The sequence below is a fragment of the Anabrus simplex genome, chromosome 6, assembly GCF_040414725.1.
Source record: "Anabrus simplex isolate iqAnaSimp1 chromosome 6, ASM4041472v1, whole genome shotgun sequence".
Taxonomy (NCBI): domain Eukaryota; kingdom Metazoa; phylum Arthropoda; class Insecta; order Orthoptera; family Tettigoniidae; genus Anabrus; species Anabrus simplex.
Genome location: NC_090270.1, coordinates 253,029,802 through 253,050,067, shown reverse-complemented (window position 1 = coordinate 253,050,067; position 20,266 = coordinate 253,029,802). Strand labels below are relative to the sequence as shown.

Genomic DNA, 20,266 nt, shown 5'->3' with positions numbered 1-20,266 from the left:
GTATTTCTTAATTTACCGCAGATTTTTCACTTCATTTGTGTAAAAGCAATTATTATGTCCCATTTGGGACAAATATTACAGTGACATTTCGTAGATATGATTGCGCTACATAACCGACAACACATCTGAATACGAGGTCCTCCATGAATGACTAGTATTATTTACATGCAGCTTGTATGTGTGAAGATTGCTTTTATCATTTGTGTTTTTAACATTGGTGTCAGCGGAGATAATTGGAGACAGTTTATTCCGTACTTGGTATAATAATTACGGATGCTGAATATGTAACGTAACTTTATTCCTTAGGCACGTTTTCCAACATCTATGATAATAAAAAGAAGTGTCTGTCTGTGTGCGCGATGCCCAGGCAAATCTACAGCAAAGAGCGATTTTTTTTTACCAAGAAACGAAGCTGTCAGCAAGCAACTTTTACTGTTTAATAATATCTAACGTGGTCGAATTAATAAACGCGGGCAAAACCGCGAGCACATGCTAGTATTTAATTTTAAAAACCCTCATTAAAAAGTCACATCGCCATTCAAAACGGTCCCTTTTTAAAACAAAACATGTGGGAGGGCTCTGACAATACCAATCACTAATTATAAAATATCACAGAAATGAAAATTTTCCTAATATCCTCCCCACCTTGCAATTTTGGTTTAGACTAACAATGAAAAGAAAACAAGAATACTGCTTTGCACGGTGATGTGACTTTTTAATGGAGGTTTATTTGATGAAATATGTTCGAAAACATTCCTAAGAAATTGACGGCTCCAAGTATTAACATCGGAAGTCCAAGGATAGCCAAAATGAGTAACAATCATCACCAGTGCCATTACTTCAGTACTTTTCCCCTGTATAAAAATCGTATCTCCTACGCCCCAAAACTTAGCAGCAATAACAGACCGTAACGTCTTCTCCAAGGAAAAAGATAGCACAAATAAAATTGTAACTGTAGTTACGATGTTTGAACAGTTGAAAAGATACGATGTTAATACTTGGAGCCGTCGAAATAGTTTCGTTATAGATTAATCTCACCGTAATTATTGTCCGACTCGTTGGCTGAATGGTCAGTGTACTGGCCTTCGGTTCAGAGGGCCCCGGGTTCGATTCCCGACCGGGTCGTGGATTTTAAACTTAATTGGTTAATTCCAATGGCCCGGGGACTGGGTGTTTGTGATGTCCCCAACATCCCTGCAACTTACACACCACACATAACACTATCCTCCACCACAATAACACGCAGTTACCAACACATAACAGATGCCGCCCACCCTCATCGGAGGCTCTAGCTTACAAGGGCTACAATCGGCTAGTAATAGGCATACGAAAAAAACCGTAATTATTACACCAAGTACGGAATATTTCTAGCTACAGTGACAGGACTTTCTTTAATAATCGCAGATACGCAGATTATTTACGCGAGCACATGGCGAATTTCAATTAAAAGTACCTGCAGGAGTCGTAGGTGCGGAAGGAAGGTTGACATCCTTCCGTATTTTAAAAGAAAAGGCAATGCGAATGTCATCTTCAGATGAGAAAGTTCAAGCATTCAGGAGTGTCGAAAAAACAACAGAATAAGAAGAAGACAGTAAGGAATTCAACATGGCAGAATTGCACCGGGAGAAGTGGCTACAAGCTGGTGAGATCGAGACGGCCAAGGAAAGGACCTTTAGTTTCCCAAGATGAACTTTAAACAATTCGATGATGATATAAAGAATCGGATTGGGTTCTGGGGACAGTTTATTAATGACGATAGTGATATCAACCTGGAGGACAAAGTCTAATAATACCAACTACTAAATATAAAATACCACAAAAATTAAAATGTTCCTAACACTGTTCTATACACTCGGTGGAGATATGGTAATTGTGCAAAATATAATTATTTTCGAACTGGAGTATCAACTCAACATGAATATTACTTACCACTACTATAAACCTGTACATACATACATCTTCATTATAGACTGTATGCCCTTCAGCGTTCAGTCTGCAAGCATCTGTGAATTTACTAAACGCCTCCACCGCAGTCTAGCTCGAGCAGTCGAGGAGAGAGGTTGCGTAGCGAAGTGCGTGCTGTAAACATGGTTGGCATTGAACAGTACCGGGCCGCTATTGGGAAATGGCAGGCAAGGCAGAAGAAGGAGGTCAGGAATGGATTGGTGACGGACGGATTGAAAATGAGTGAAGCGGTGCTGGTGGTGACAGTGATAGCAGTGTTACTGGTTATTGGGGGGGTGGAAGTGAACCCAGGCCCAAATACCAGTGGAAAATTTAGCGCAGAGGATTTGGCCGCACTCAGGGTGGTTGTAAGTGAAGTGATGCAGGAAAAGTGTCAATGGGATAAGGTGCAGGAAATAAAGGACATGATGGAGGAGCAGAGAAGGGAGATAGGGAACATGAAGAAATGGCTTGAAACGAAGACAGAGGAATCGAGCAGGAGAGTGGTCAATAACGAGAAAGAAATCGAGTTATTGAGAGGGGAAGTGAAGCATCTGAAAGACGAGGTGATGAAGATGAAGAAAGAAGCGGAGGGGTACAGGCAGGAGAGATTGAAAAAAGCCATATTTTTATATGGAATTGAGGAAGGGGTGAGAGAGAGCAAGATTGAGCTGATATTTAAGGTGGTGGAAGCTATACGTGATGTTATGAAGGTAAACTTTAGTGAGGTAGACATTGATGATGTAGAGAGAGTTGGTAGAATCAAAGGTCGGAGGCCAATTAGGGTTACATTGTTCTCAACCCTAATGGCAGATTCTGTGTTAAGAAACAGCAAGAATTTACAAGGGCGGAAAATAGGGGTGAAAGGAGACATGGGAAGAGAAGGAAGTGAAAACGCGAAGATCTTGAATAGGCACCTTTGGAGAGCGAGGAACCAGGGGCTAAAGGCCCGAATAAGAGGTCTGAGGTTGGAGGTGACGAACGGGCGATGGGTCAGAGTTCATTCAGTTTCTAAGCTAAAGGAAATGGACGAAAACGAGAGGGTTGAGAGTGGTGAGAGGTCAAGGCAAGATGGGAAGAAGAAAGAAGAAAAGAAGAGGAGGAGGGACGTGGCAGGAGAGCAAGGCATCTCGGAAGAGAATGGGCAGTGCAGCCGGGAGACAGAAGACCAAGATAGTGAAGTGGACGGTGAGAGTGGACCGCAAGAAACTGGGAGAGGAGAGTGTAGTGGTGCAGTGAGTAAGAAAGGACAAAGGGAGATGGATTCAGAAGTCCAAAATAGTGAGGGGGAGAGTGGGGGTGAGCAGCAAGAAGAGGTGAGTGCAGGGTGCAGTGGTGTAGCGAAAAAGAAAGGTCAAGAGGAGACAGATCGACAAGAAGGTAAAAAACTTATGAGTAAAGTCAGGAGTAAGAGCTTAAAAGACATATGGGGAAAAGTACGTAAAGGGATGGAGGATACAGAGGGAGAGAGGTCGATAAATACTAGAAGTAAGAATAGAGCGGGAGACCTAGAAGGGAGGGAGGGAAAGTTATAACAATTTTGGAAGATAGGATGTGTGAATATTGAAGGAGTAAGGAGCAAATTAGGAAACAAGAAAGTTAGGGAAGTAATTGAAAGTTTCGATGTTGTGGCACTCTTAGAGACGTGGTTGGAAACAGGGAGGGAGATTACATGGAAGGGGTTTGAGATAAAATATAAATATAGAAGAAAAGAGAGGAATAAGGGACGAGCACCAGGAGGGATGATAGTTCTAATTAGGGAAGAAATTAGTGAAAGAGTAGAGGATATAGAGACCGATATGATGGAAACCATATGGCTGAGATTGAATTTGGGAGAGAGAGAGGGACGGAGGAAGAAAATAAATCTAGCTTTTGTTTACTGTCATCCTAGTAATTCAGAATATGCAAATAAATATTTTTTTGAAGAGTTATTGGTGGATATTGGTAGGATAAGGGGAATGTATCCAGGGGAGGAGGATATGTTGTTATTTGGGGATTGGAACGCGAGAATAGGAGAACAGAGCCCAATTTATAGTAGGGAGGATGGAATGTGTTTGTTAGAAAGCAGAAGGAGTGAGGACAAAATTACAAATAGTTATGGAGAGAAGCTCCTAGAGATGTGTGCTGTGGGAAACTTGTATATTCTGAATGGGTGGATAGAGGGTGACAGGACGGGGAAATTGACATATGTTACGGAGAAAGGGGGTAGTGTGATAGATATGGTTCTGAGCTCGGAAGGGATGATTGAGGAAGTTGTAAGTATGGAAATAGGAGATTGGATTGAGTCACACCATTTCCCGGTGAGGGTTATGCTGAAAAGAGAGGTAGAGAAGCGTACAATGAAGGAAAATGAGACAAAGGATAAACGAGGGAGGGGTTATAATAAGTACAAATGGACAGAGAAGGTAGGCCGTGATTGGAATAGGGTAGTAAAGGAGGAGTTACATCTTCTGAAATATGGGTGGGAAGGGGCGTTAGAAGAGAATGATACTGATAAAGCCTTGGAATTGTTGCTACATCCAATAAAGATGATAGCGCAGAAGGTGAAAGCTAGAAAAGGAAATAAGAAAGAGGGAGAAGAATGGTTTAATAGGGAGTGTGAAGGATTGCGGAGGAGGGTGATGGACGCTTTAGGAGAATATAGAAGGAAAGGTGGAAGCCAAGAAAGGGAGTTTTTCTGTAGATTGAGGAAGGAGTATAAAAAGAAAATTTCTGAGACAAAAAAGACGTGGTTAGAGGAACAAATGGAAGCCATAAATAATGACTGCAAGACTAACAATTTTGAGAGAGTCTGGGATAAGATTAATAGAATTATTAAGGGTGGAAGGAATATGGAGAGAACGAGTATTGAGGAAGTGCAATGGGTCAGGCACTTCGAGGAATTACTAGGAAAAAAGGGGGGTGATAGATGGAGAGGTTCGGGAGAAGAAGTAATTTGGAGTAATAGGGGAGTGGCAATTTATGACTTGGATAAAGAAATCACAAGAGAGGAAATCCGGGGAGTGATAAGTAGAGCCAGAGCGAAGTCGGCCGGGGGGTGTAATGGTATAAATAATAAGTTTTGGAAGGAAATTAGTAAAAATGAGATAATGATAGAGGGCATGGTGAAACTATTCAATAGGATATTCGAGGGAGGAAATTACCCTAGGGAATGGGAAACAGGAATTATATGCCCTATATACAAGGGAAAGGGTAGTAGGAACGATGTGAACAGTTATAGGGGTATATCTCTGTTGGATTCTCTGAGTAAAATATATACGGGGGTGCTAGCGAACAGAATAAGTGGGTGGGCGGAAGAAAATGGAATTTTGACAGATTACCAAGGGGGATTTAGGAAAAAGAAAAGAACAGTGGATAATATAATGATAGTAAAGACTATTTTAGAAAAGTATAAGAATATGAATAGAAGTACGGTTTATGTAGCAGCAATAGATTTTGAGAAAGCTTTTGATAAGGTAAATAGAGAGGCCCTACGAGAGAAATTAGGTAGGCTAGGGATTTCGGAGAAGATGTTGAGGGCAGTGGAAGGAATATACAGGGACGTCAGGTTTTGTGTAAAATTGGGAGAAGAGAGAATGAGTGGACCATTGGAGTCCAAGGTGGGTTTAAAACAAGGTTGCAAGTTATCGCCCATACTGTTTATTTTATTTATAAACGATATTTTAGAGGGGTTTGGGGCAGGAAATTGGGCTGTACCGGTAATTAATGGTTTGGAAGTGCCAGGACTGATATTTGCGGATGATGTGTTATTGATGACGTTAACTTCAGGGGCGATGAATAGGGCCTTAGAGTCAGTGATGCTATTTGCGAGGAAATGGGGATTGAAAATTAATGGAAATAAGTCTAAAATATTGATAGTACAGGTGAACAAAAGAAGAAAGATGGAAGGGAATTGGGTAATACAGGGAGAAAGATTGGAACAGGTAAGGAAGCTGGAATATCTAGGAGTTATTTTTAATGATAAAGGAACTTGGAGTGACCAGATCAAAAGAATGAAATATAGAGGCTTGGCAGCCTTAGCCTCAGTCAGAAATTTGCTACTCAAGTTCCCGGGGATCAGTTATAAAACACTGAGACTCGTGTTCAGGTCGGTAATAGTGGGGAGGGTATTATACGGAGCAGAAGTTTGGGGGCTGGATGAAAAAAGAGAGGAACTAAGAAAGATTGTTAGTAGTTTTGCTAAGTTAGTGATGGGCTTACCGAGGTGTACAGCAAATGTAGGGGCGGAATTAATGTGTGGGGAGGATTTGGAATCAGAGGGTGTGAAAAGAATAGTTAGATATTGGATGAATTTAAAAAGACAGGAAGGTGGGAGAGTTTTACAGGCTGCATATGTACAGCAATTTAAGAGCATGTATAAGGGGGGATGGTTAGAAAAAATAAAAGGATATTTAGAGAGGATAGGATTAGGGCACCTGTGGGGGGAGGTTTGGTCAAAGACAGAAGTGAGAGGGATAAAAATACTAGAAAGGAGAATTAGGGATATCCATAGGCAGAAATTATTGGGGGAAAGCAGACTAAGAAATTCGCTGATTGTTTTGACGAAAATAGAGGAGATAGCAGGGTTGAATATTAGATACGTTGATAGGTCAAATCGATATGGGATGATGTGGTGGCTTTTAGGTCTGCCAAGGAATAAGGGCTGGTTACAGGGCAGGGATAAGACAAGGTGTGTACTTTGTGGAGATGTGAATGATGAGTTTCACTTGCTAAGAGACTGTGAGGGAACGAGGGGGTTAAGACATAGATTATTGAGTGCCGAGAATCGGGAAGTACTGGGGAGAGGGGATGAGAACGCAATACTGAGATGGATTCTTAAACAATGGGAAAAAGGGGGTGAATTGAACAGGTATTTTTGTGCGACAAAAAAGGCCTGCGAGAGTAAAATGAAGGAGAGTGAGTTAGAGGGTGGGCAGGGGAATAGGGGGGTAGAATAGTTATCTGTATAAGGGAAGGAGATAGTAGGTTAAAATTTTAATGGTTTAGTGTATATAGGGACTGAGTATTTAGTTAGGGGAGTTGGGTAAGAGGACAGGATGGCATGGTCTGTTTGTTTTATGATATGTCAGTAATTGTTATTCATTGTAATTTTATTAGGCTAGGATGGTAACTATTTGTGAAGACTGAAATGAGACGTGGTAAGGGTGAAGTGGTATATTTATTGTGATATTTGGAGTTGACGCTGATTGGTAAGTCTTACGATATGTCAGTAATTGTTATTCACTGTAAATTCATTAGGTTATGATGGTAATTGTTTGTGAAGGCCGAAATGTGGCAATGGTGAAGTGGTATATTTATTGTTGATGTATATAAGAGAGAGGATAGCATGATAGTGTGGTATGAGATTGAGAGGTGGTATATGAAGCGATGTGTTGGTATTGAAGGGTAGCTGTATTAGCTTTTGGTTGGGTAGGAGGTTTATTTAATGCTAACTAAGTGAGTGTGAAGAGGGACAAGAGTTTTGGATGGTAGAGATTGGAATGTGGTGTTGGTGAAGAGATGGTATATGAGTGTTTGGTATTTTAAGGTGAAGATGGCCTGGTATCTAGATAAGATTAAGGTAAGATGTGTCATATTGCTGAAATGAGGTGTTGGAGAAGTGGTGGTATAAAATGGTCGCAGTTATTGAGGACTATGGTTGAAATATGGGGAGAAGCGGTGTTAAGTGGTGTTATTTTGTAAATCTGAGATGTTGTAAATTTAGATTTAGTGGTGTATTGTGGAAGGTATATGAGGTGGATCTGGAATGGAAATTGTGGATAAGAGGTGGTATCTGAATCCGGGAGTTGGTATGTAGATGGTTTATTTATTGCTGAATTAGTTTAGATTTATCGAGAAAAAAAAAAATGTGGTGTGGGAGAAGTGTTGGTATAGGCGAAGATGGTTTGGTAATGAGATGGTTTAATTTATTGCTGAAACTTTTGGAGTTGGAGAGATGATTGTATTAAGTGCGGGTTGGTAAATGTAGTGTATGATGGATTGAAGGGCAATTGCGGAATGTTGGTTGTTATGGTTTGGACAGAGAGTAAGTTAGAGGACAATGAAGATGACGTATGTGCTGAATCCACAAGGACACGGAATGAGTGGTGGTTGCGATAGCAAATGTAATGCTGAGCATGGCTTGGGTTTTAAAATGAGATCAAGCATGGCTAAATAATGGTCAAGTTGCAACATGAGAGGTAGTAATGCATTGAAATAAAAGTGGTATTTAAGGTAAGTGTGGAGGGAGACCAGTGTTGAAATTTGATTGTAAGTTATTGTGATTTTCTGCTGGATTAGGATTGTGTTATTTATTGTTGTGAACGTGGAGGACTTTTGTTTGTGTTATGGCTGGTTAGAATGTAAGTGCTGACTGTCGATGTTTTGGTATTGATCGGGAGTAGGTCAGGGAAAAGGAATGTGACGAAAGTTGCTGTAGGCATAAGGACAAGTGATGAGTTTGCTGGATCCTCGAGCCGAGGACTGCTACAGAATTGTTATCATTTTTGTTATTATTTATTCCTATTATCTCTATTATCATTATTTTATTTTTATGTATTATATTATTATTATCATTATTTTATTATTATTTTTATTATTATTTTTTTATTTTATTTATTATAATTATTAATATTGTGTCTTATTGCTTTGTGAACATGTAATGGGGCGGAAAGCCTGTTTGTTCATAAATAAATACTACTAAATACTAAAATACTAAACGCCTCCACAATCCTCTATTTGCAACTAGCTTTGTGGCCTCGTATGCCTCCATACCTCTTATCTTTAAATCATCAGAAACCAGTGATGGAAAGAATTGGGCTGAATTACAATTCCCTGAGAATACTCAATTACAATTACAAATACTACCCCCACCGCAGCTATGCAGCTCTTTAAGGCAAAAGTAGTAGCGGGGCTGACATATGGTCTCGAACTCATAAGCGAGTATCTTACATATAAACAACTGGAGAAACTGGAGAAAATCAAGGCTCTCTACCTCAAAAAGGGTTCTGGGAGTATCAAAGACCACCAGACCGCGTCTGGTATATGAGCTGACGAGGGAAACATATCTGATAGAGGACCTCCGATATGAGCTAATATTGCCAGCTACTGCAGCATACGAGAAGCTCCTACAAGATCTGAAAGGCAAGAAAGTGGATATTTTGGAATCCTTCTACACTACCGAGGCAATGATGGACAGAAGGTGGATGGGTATAAATTACCAACTGTGTCACATTGTGGCACGAATGGCGGCCCATGGTTTTCATTTTAAGTTGTGCTAGAATACGAAATTCCATGACCGAGGCGATCAGTGTGTGTGCAAACTCTGTGGTCAACTCTGCGGACGATACCATATCCACGAATGCTCCGAGAGAATGGGTTCAGCGAATTTGTGAAAGACTGACCTCTGACTGACCGAGCTCGATAGCTGCAGTCGCTTAAGTGCGGCCAGTATCCAGTAGTCGGGAGATAGTGGGTTCGAACCTCACTGTCGGCAGCCCTGAAGATGGTTTTCCGTGTTTTCCCTTTTTCACACCAGGCAAATGCTGGGGCTGTACCTTAATTAAGGCCACGGCCGCTTCCTTCCACTTCCTAGGCCTCTCCTATCCCATCGTCGCCATAAGACCTATCTGTGTCAGTGCGACGTAAAGCAAATAGAAAAAAGATCTCTGACTGATCTATGTAAGCACAGATATGTATATAGTCTATGACATTGTGTGTTTCTGTTTCTTATGGCCATTGGCTGCATGAAATTATTATTATTATTATTATTATTATTATTATTATTATTATTATTATTATTATTATTATTATTATTATTATTATTATTATTAATGCTATTGGCTTTACGTCCCACTAACTACTTTTTCGGTTTTTGGAGACGCCGAGGTGCCGGAATTTTGTCCCGCAGGAGTTCTTTTACTTGCCTGTAAATCTACCAACACGAGGCTGACATATTTGAGCACCTTCAAATACCATCGGACTGAGCCAGGATCGAACCTGCCATGTTGGGGTCAGAAGGCCAGATCCTCAACCGTCTGAGCCACTCAGCCCGGCAATTATTATTATTATTATTATTATTATTATTATTATTATTATTATTATTAAATTACTTTTTCAAAAAGTAGCCTAATCAGTACAATTACTTTACAGAACGGTAGTCTTAAGATAATCACTGTCATTTTTTCCCGCAAAATGCAAAGTTTTCAAGGAAAAGCCATTACTTAATTTTGTGTGTGAGCGGGATTCTTTTACGGCATAGAGACCTTGAGTGGCTATCATCTCTACGTGTGACTAAACATGTTATCTTGGAACTTTCTTTCGAAATGAGCGTTTTACATCATTTTTATTTTACTTAAACTTTTAGCGTTTTAAATAATGTGCAATATATAGCCTACTCTGCAAATGGTTCTTAAGATCCTCATAGCTAAGCCTCGACGTCCTTGGGGTGGGGGAAGGGGACTACGTCTTTTCATTTACTGAAAAGACGCCCTACAGGGCAACGTGAAGGAATGCCTGAGTTCAATTTTAAGAAATCGTTGGTGTAAGAATGATCTTATTGGAGAGGTAAGAAAATGCCTCATCAAGAACTGGTGAAGTTACTGGTTCTGCTGTAACAGAACTGAAAAAACTCATCATTGGTAGATTTTCCCCCCTTTCTGCTTCCGTGCAATGTAGGCCTATATCAACTACAGAATGTAACATTTATTAGAAAGTAATGATTACAGTTGTATTTCAAGATGTAAATTGCAAGGAAAAAAATACTAGGAATGTAATCATTATACACTAGTGACCAAAAGTTAAGCATAAAAACTAAAGGCCATACTGCCTGATAGGAATGTCAGACGGATTGCTGAACAAACGGAAGCTGAATCACGCACCATATGTCACATAACTTGTCCAAAAAAAAAAAAAAAAAAAAAAAACAGTGTCAGAAAGGTTCTGATAGCTAACATGATGCCTTTGACAACAACTAACAAAACTTGGCAATGTCTTCCATAACAAAATATGCGGTCAATATGGTGTATGGTTGCCCCTAACGGCCACACATGCTTCGCAGCGACGTGGCATGCTCTCTGTCAGATGGTCCAAGAGCTCTTGTGGCAGTCGATCTCATTCCTCCTAAAGGGCAACGCGAAGGTCTTGGAGGGTCCTTGGTGCAGGCTGACGGGATGCAATTCACCTCCCCAATGCATCCCAGGCATGTTCTATAGGATTCAGATCCGCAGATCTCGCTGGCCAGTCCATGCAATGGAAATTCATCCACCAGAGCAGCGCGGTACGGTCGGGCATTATCGTCCATTAAGAGGAAGTCTGCACCAACCGCACCTCTGAAGAGTCGAATATGTGGTCTCAGTACCTCATCCCTCTATCTTCGAGCGTTAAGTGTTCCTTGGATCACCCATGAAGATGTGCAAGTCCGTACAGCCATTCAACATGATGTCGCCCCACACCATGACGCCACCACCACCATACTAGTCCCGTTCCACGATGTTTCTGGGGTTGTATTGGCTACCCGGTTCTCTCCAGATTAATGTGCGACGTGAATCGTTCTGCAAACTGAAGTAGGATTCATCTGTGAAGAGCACATGCCTCCATTCATTCATGGTCCAGTTTCGATGTTGACGGCTCCGCAGTAAACGGGCCCGTCTCTGTGCTGGAGTGAGCGGGACGCACACCGCTGGACGTCGGACAAACAGCCCTGCTGTTCTGAGCCTTCGCTGGTACGGGGGCTGGGTGTATGTGTCGTCTTCATCATCATTTCATCCTCATCACGACGCGAAGGTCGCCTACGGGCGTCAAATCAAAAGACTTCCATCTGGCGAGCCGAACTTGTCCTCGGACACTCCCGGCACTAAAAGCCATACGCCATTTTTCAACAGGGCAAATACGACTGAGGGAATATGGGGCGCAGGCACTAGCTGTGTTTACCTTGCGGTTACGCCGCTAGATAAGGCAGGGAACACTCCTTTCCTATACAGAGCGAACACGTAAGGTTGGTAGGTGCATATGTCCTGCGATTTGCGGTCTGTTTCCTGTTGCCCTGCTTACTCGTAACTTATGCTTAACTTTTGGACACACTGTCACAAACATCCTAAATACTTGAAATAGGCCTAATGATCTACCTGTTCCAGTTTACCAACCTTATATTGATTAATAGTAAAGGCTCATTGGATTCTGGTAAAGGTGTAGTGTGATCAAGAAAAAATAATAAATTGCACAACTGTAAATATTAGACTACACTTCGGCGATAGTGATAGCGATAACTATTATTGTTATTACTTATTGTTAATAATTTTACGGATAGGGTCTATATTTCTTCTATGTTAATTCTTCAACTGATCATGATCATGTACGTACTGTATAACCCGTTGTTTTACAATCAACAGGTATATACAGGATATTCATCCTTAGGAACGTTTCTGGATATACCTTAAATTCAAATGAACAACAAAACTTGAGCCAGCAGAAAAAACTACAAACAATCTCAATGAGAATTTCCTTATAAAACAACACGATAGTGATAATTCGCGATTATGTTCATAGTCCTATTTCGTTTCTAGAAAGCCATCTCGCGATAAGTCACGATTGTTTTGTCCACATATTATTAATCAGAACCCCTCAGCTATTGAAGATTAGTAAAAATAAGTTCCATATCTATTACGTGTATGTATGTATGCATGCCTATGTATGCCCAGCCCTTGTCCCATTTCTCTACGCGGTCGGCCATGAAGTGAGATGAACCTTCATAGCGAGTTTTTACGACCAGATGCCCTTGCTGACGTCAACTTCATCAGAGGAGGTAATGAGATGAAATTAATTACTTGATATTTATGATAGTAGTAACGATAACGGTTGACCTAGATGTTAGGTCTCTTTTAAACGACAAGCACCATCTTATCTTTGGGCTTTCTCAGAATGATTTTGGTGTGAGACCAGTGGGAGAAAAGAAAACATATTCTTGCTATTTCCATAGCCAGAGGAGTATATGACAATCTTCTCCCTATATTTCTGTTGTATATTGTGGTCATAGTCCGCCTCTGTGGTGTAGTGGTTAGTGTGATTAGCTGTCACCCCCGGAGGCCGGCTCTGCCACGAAATTTGAAAAGTGGTACGAGGGCTGGAACGGGGTCCACTCAGCTTCGGGAGGTCAACTGAGTAGATTCCCACCTTAGCCATCCTGGAAGTGGTTTTCCGTGGTTTCCCACTACTCCTCCGGGCAAATGCATGGCAGTATTATTGGACCTTTATGTTTTCTTAAATATAAAAGTGATATGAGTAAATAACTGGAAATACAGATAAGGCTATGTGCAGATGATGCTATACGGTATAGAATAGTAGGTCTTATGGCAACGATAGGACAGGGAAGGGCTAGGAATGGGAGGGAAGCGGCCGTGGCCTTAATTAAGGTACATCCCCAGCATTTGCTTGGTGTGAAAATGTGAAACCACGGAAAACCATCTTCAGGGCTGCCGACAGTGGGGTTCGAACTTACTAAACCCGAATACTGGATACTGACCGCATTTAAGCGACTGCAACTATCGAGCTCGGTGTATAGAGTAGTAAAGAAGTTCCAGACTTATGAACGACCACAGGGGGAAGTTTCAATTACTATGTTGATGGAGTGATAGTAGGCCTACCTCATGGGGAACACTCTAAGTACGTAGGTGTTAATTTAAGGGATGATCTTCAATGGGGTAATCATATTAACGTTGTTAAGAAATGTTACATATCTCTTCGCATGGTTGGGAGGGTATTTAGGGGTAGCAGTAAGAACGTAAAGGAAAGGGCGTATAAGACTCTGGTAATAACCCAAATAGAGTATGGGTCCAGGGTATGGCACCCCGCACAAAGACTACTTGATACGAGAACTGGGAGAGATCCAAAGGAAAGAAGCACGATTTGTTCTGAATGATTTCCAACAAAGGAGTAGTTTTACGAAAATGTTGCAAACTTTGGGCTGGGAAGACTTGGGAGTAAGGAGACGATATTCGAGTTTCGAACTGTCAGCGGAGAGATAGCGTGGAATAAACTTGAGCGGAGCTTTTAAAAGTAGGAAAGATAAAGTTGGATTATTTCTTCTTCTTCTTTATCTCTTCACCCTCCAGGGTCGGTTTTTCTCTTGGACTCAGCGAGGTATCCCACCTCTACAGCCTCAAGGGCAGTGTCCTAGAGCTTCAGATTCTGGGTCGAGGGATACAACTGGGGAGAACGACCAGTACCTCGCCCAGGCGGCCTCACCTGCTATGCTGAACAGGGGCCCTGTGGCGGGATGGGAAGTTTGGAAGGGATACACAAAAAAGAGAGAAGGAAGCGGCCGTGGCCTTAAGTTAGGTACCATGCCGGCATTTGCCTGGAGGAGAAGTTGGAAACCACGGAAAACCACTTCCAGGATGGCTGAGGAGGGAATCGAACCCACCTCTACTCAGTTGACCTCCCGAGGCTGAGTGGATCCCGTTCCAGCCCTCGTATCACTTTTTCAAATTTCGTGGCAGAGCCGGGAATCGAACCCTGGCCTCCGCGGGTGGCAGCTAATCACACTAAGTACTACACCACAGAGGCGGACAAGTTGGATTTCAAGTGGACAAAATGGGACAAATATTAATTTATAGGACGGGAAGTAAGGGATTGGAATACATTATCAAGGGTGACGTTCGCTGAATTTCCGAGTTCTTTGAAAACATTTAAGAAAAAGCTATGTAAACAATTTATATGGAATTTGCCACATGGGCAATAGCCCTAAATGCAGTACATTTATGATGATGATGATTATTATTATTATTATTATTATTATTATTATTATTATTATTATTGTTGTTGTTGTTGTTGTTGTTGTTGTTGTTGTTGTTGTTGTTGTTGTTGTTGTTGTTGTTGTTGTTGTTGTTGTTATGATATAATTCGCTGGGGCCATCAAAGACCACGCTAAGTCTTGTTGCATTTGACACTGAACTTCGCCTTCTTTTGAGCCCAAATTTCCCTCATTCTTTGTGAGTGGGCCTGCTTACGCTTCTCTGTCCAAGGGGCACCATGTCTTCTCTTCGGTTGGTCGTCTCGGTTTAGCCCGTTCGTCAATATTTTCTTGCGATCTCTGTTAAGGGCGTCTTCAGCTGAGATATGTAGCATTTGCAGGCCTTCTTTAGTATTTCTAAACCAGGGAATTGTGGTTTTGGGGTTTGAATCAAAACAGTGAAAGATCTCTTTAGTTAACTTTCTTCCGACCATTCGTTTCAGATGACCGTAAAATCGTGCCCGTCTTTTTCGGATTGTGTCGGTAATTTTCTCTATGTTGCTGTAGACTTCCTCGTTGGATCTCTTTTGATGGAATCCATTTCTGTACTTTGATCCCAAGATTTTTCTCACAATTTTGCGTTCTTTTTTCTCCAGTTCTTCAAGGAGTCCTTTGTTGGCATTTAGAGACAGAGTTTTGGGCTGCATATAGAACTACTGGCTTCAGAACTCTTCCATAGTGACGTATCTTGGTGCTTTGGGAAAGGCATTCTTTGTTGTAGATTGTGCGGGATGTTTGGTAGGCTATTATTATTATTATTATTATTATTATTATTATTATTATTATTATTATTATTATTATTATTATTATTATTATTATTAGACTCTACTGTCTGTGAAATGGTTTATTTTTTGTGTTATCAAGAAATTCTCGAAATGTCCCCCAACGAGTCGCTGAATAGGTGATCTGCCTTCTCCCACTTCCTCGCGCCCTGGTAGCGGAAGTACGCGGCAGCGGAGGAGTTGGGTTGCTGCGGGGGAGCAAACATAACCAACACACATATGAAATAATTAGCGGCCACTATTGGTTTAAACGAGTACACGTGACACGTTCCCACATGAATCACTCGTTCAACAAGCAGAGCTGCTGCTGACAGCTCCAACAATGTTATGACATCTCTACCGCCGAGCAAATTTCACACCGGCTTCAAGTGTCCCGTGTCACTGTTTATTCTCTGTTACTGACGCTTCATAGGGTGAATTTACTAATTGTTTTAACCAGAGGCGCCGACCTTTTTTTTCGGTTGGTGCTCACACTTACGCAGTTATAAAATAATTCATTAAAAGTAAACGAAAGTTTAATATTTTCAATTGTAGACATTTTAAAACATTCAGTAACTTACGCTAGGTTTCATAGGGGATTTTTCTCATCTTCTTTCTACTTTAGTTGGTTTTCCCCTCGGACACAGCGAGAGATCGCACCTCTACCGCCTCAATGGTAGTGTTGTAGGGAGTGAATTTTTGGGTCGACTGGATACAACTGGGTAGGATGACCAGTATCTCGCCCAAGCGGCCTCGCCTGCTATGATGAACAGGGACCTTGTGGGGGATGGAAAGATTGGAAGGGATAGACAAGGAAGAGGGAAGGAAGCGGCCGTGGCCTTAAGTTAGGTACCATCCTTGCATTTGCCTCCAAAAGAAGTGGAAAGCCACGGAAAACCACTTCAAGGATGGCTGAGGTGGGAACCGAACCCCCCTCTACTCACTTGACCTCCCGAGGCTGAGTGAACCCCATTCCAGTCTTTGTACCACTTTCTAAATTTCGTGGCAGAGCCGGGAATCAAGCCCGGACCTCCGGGGGTGGCAGCTAATCACACTAACCACTACATCACAGAGGCGGACGCTCTTATACAGATCTTTATTCTTAAAGTGATGTCTCTACCCTTGACAACACTGTCGAGATTGGCCATTGTCCTCAGGGGCTCAGCCAAGTGGGGTTTACTGGGGGTTAGGCCCCCACTATGAATTTTACGAAAAGAAAGTAAGCAGAAACTCAGAATAAACAATGAACTAAATAAACATTCAGAGCCAACAGATCTGTTGAATCTATTTTCTAAAAAGCATCGAGAGTTGGATTTTAGACTGAAAACTGAACACACCATTCACTGTAAAATTGTTGATCTTGGCCGCATTGTTCTTGTAATGTAATATTCTGTAATGTACCGGTACTGCACTCTGAATATCAACATAATTTTTCTCTAGCTCATAATATACTTATTCTATTTCTGTAGAGTATTGATCCTTTTCAAATCTTAATGTATGGTATGTGTTATCTAGATTAGTGTTCCTTTTAGCTCCTAATGTATCTCTTTAAGAATTAAGTTACTACACTTACATGTTCCCTTCCAGCTTTTAATGTTTTTGTGCCTTAGACTGTTATTCATTTTCACCTTTTATTGCATTTGTACTCATTTTAAAATCATAAATAAAATAACATGCTTCCCTTGTATCGGTGTCCTTGCCTGCGCGCACCACACACCCACATGCACCTTCATTGTGTTCGATCTATCATGATACTGTAACTATAACGCCGTCACCCTATCGGCCGATCCTGGCTACGCTACTGCTTGTACTTCTCCCAACTATCAAGTGCCTTTTAATTTTATTGTTGCAATCACCGTCAGCAGTGATCTAGGAGCCTAAATAGATGAAACTACCAACTACCTCCATTGTTTCTTCCCTCTTTTCGCCAGCAAGTGATAGGTTTAGTTACCATGATTTTCGTTTTCTTCACATTCAACATTAATCCAGTCTACTTGTTTCTTTCACGTTCAGTAAGAGATCCTTTAACTGTTCTTTACTTTCTGCCATCAGGGTGGTCATCCAGATATCTAAGATTACTTATATTTCTCCCACAAATTTGAATTGCAGTTTCCGTTTCATCTAACTTGGCATTCCTCACAATATACTGTACTCTGCATATGAGTTGAATAAATGACCGGCATCATGATTAAATGGTTAGCATGCTGACCTTTGGTTCAAATAGTCGCCGGTTCGATTTCCAGTTGAGTCGGGGATTTTAACTTTCATTAGTTAATTCTTATAGCTCGGGGTCGGGTGTTTGTGCCGTCTCAGAATTCATTAATTAGAATTAATTTTAGGTAGGGCCCCATCCTCACAGACGTGCAGGTCGCCTATACGGCGTCAACAACAAAGACCACTTATTATTATTATTATTATTATTATTATTATTATTATTATTATTATTATTATTATTATTATTATTATTACTCCGTTAGGGTCTTCTAGGGACAACATGACAATTTCAATGCTTCATCCTTTATTGTTCCTTCTTCCTCCAATACCCCTTCATCTGCTCACTATGTCACCTTTCCATTTCCTCCATTTTGAGCCTGTTTTCTTTCCCTCCCAACCTTAGAATCCTTCCATTTTTAACACTTTATTCAAAAAATCTCTCTCTATCTCTCTCTCTGTTGCATCTTCTTCACTTACATCGTTCCTTTCCAAATCGTTCTTGACTTCATGAACCCAGGTTGTTGTTGACTTCTTGTTCCAAATATATTTGAAGATCTGTTTGGTAAACCTGTTGTCATCCATTCTGTATAAATGTCCAAAAATATTATATTAATTATTGTTATTTCAATACATAGGGTGACAACGTGCAGCCTTGTCATACGCTTTCTCGTATACCTAATGTACAGTCTCTCAGAAGAAAGAATGAGCACATTGTTGTTCGGCGCAGTTAAACTTTTCTCAGAAACAATTGAACGTACAGGTTAATGTTTGTTATGGGCATCCACAGGGTTTGTATCTACAAGGGAGATGATTAATATTTTGATAACAATTAAGATTAAGTCTGATAAATTATGAAATGCGAGCAACATGCAATACTACTGTATACGCCCATTCCTTTTACCTCTTGGGGGGGGGGGGGGATCTTCAATTTTATCCCCTCGAGGTTTCTAATGCACCGCTACTTGGCTACACAACACAAGTATACGTTATTATTGTACAGAGGTGAGTACAAGAACGTGATTTATTGTTTCTGTTTCCTCTTGCAGCAGTACAGCACGAGCGCGCCCCTAGGAACAGCTTCCCCCATCAGCAGCACTCGGGGCTATCGTCACGGAGGTACCCACCTCACGTACATCCAGCTCCCTTGCTGGAGGTCCCACCGCCGTACCTACACCCACATTTACTGTACCCAGGACCCTTCGCCCTGGGGAAGCCCACTCCTAGCGCTCCCTTGCTGGGCCCTAGTACCGTCCCTCTAGGTGAGTACAAATTGTTACAAATAAAACTCGGTCTGTTTAATGTAGGATCACCCAATTAGAACATGTTGTTGTTATGAAGGAAGCCATAATTTTCAGTGTCGATACCGATAACAGTATAAAATACCAGATAAAACACTATTAAACAAAGAATGGCATATTATTATTATTATTATTATTATTATTATTATTATTATTATTATTATTATTATTATTATTATTATTATTATCGTACTTTCATTGTTTTGGAAAATACATAGGGGTTGCTTAATGAGCATTTAATGGGCTGGCTAGTAACTGGTTAATATTAATAACATTACAAATAAAGCTAAAAGTACAATTCAAAGTGACCGTTGACATCGACGGAGCATGACGTACAGTAACGTAAAGTTGCCGACAAGCTGGCCAGCTGGTCTCACGCCAATGAAGGAGCATTGCACCAGCTTGCATTCTTTGTTGGACTAGCAAGGAGGGAGGACGTACTACTGGAGCACTTCATTGAAGTAAGTTCTAGTTTTCAAGTATTAAAGGGTGTAAAAATACTTGAAATTTTAAATGTTTCTATATTTATAAACAATTTTCATCAATTATAAAAAATAAAAGAAGTGTGATTTGACAGAATCTGATTATATATTATCAAGAATGTAACATGTCATTCTTTCTTTGATAGTGTTTTCTTTACAGGTATTTTTATAGTGTTATAGGAGTTACAATTAGTGTTCGACAGAGTGAAGATCTTTAAAGTTACACCAAATATAACACGTAGCCTACATACACGCAGAATTATCTTTGAAAATGGATGTCAACAGTTCCCTAATTGGTGGGTATTTACAAAACATCTTGTCCTCCTCACAGCAGGTCGCCAGCTCTGGTATTTACCTGGAACGACGACCCCTTCCGTAATCTTGATTGACAACTCACCTTTCACTTGGTTCCGCACACTCAAACACTTCACACAGCAGCTGCACGCAGACAGGTTTGAACATAGGGCTGTTGACCATCACAACACATGACTGGTGTTCACCTGGTTCGGTTCCAGACTAGATCGATGTCTCACACGGTCAACACAGTCACTTCAGTTAACTCACAGTCAGGGTGACTGCTCCGCACAGTGAACTACTTAATACATATCACTAAATAGTGACGACAGTGTTAACCAGCACTCCGCTCGAACACTACTCACAACACCGACAATACCGACTACTGTTACCATACAACAGCAAAACTTGTTCGCTGCGAGAATGTTTTTATATCCTTGGTGATGAATTATTGGAATATTCGGGAATAAATATTCTCGTTTCGCTTTCGAGAAGGCCTATGGGAAA

At 41.0% G+C, this 20,266-nt stretch overlaps 1 protein-coding gene across 1 annotated transcript in view; it reads left to right on the top strand.

Annotated features, from left to right (window-relative positions):
* Positions 1-20,266, top strand: part of LOC136875959 (photoreceptor-specific nuclear receptor-like) — a 63,306-nt gene that overhangs the window by 16,857 nt on the left and 26,183 nt on the right. The window contains exon 3 of the mRNA XM_068228281.1: positions 18,732-18,944. Within this exon, the coding sequence (XP_068084382.1) occupies positions 18,732-18,944 (213 nt within the window). The remainder of the gene's footprint in view (positions 1-18,731; positions 18,945-20,266) is intronic.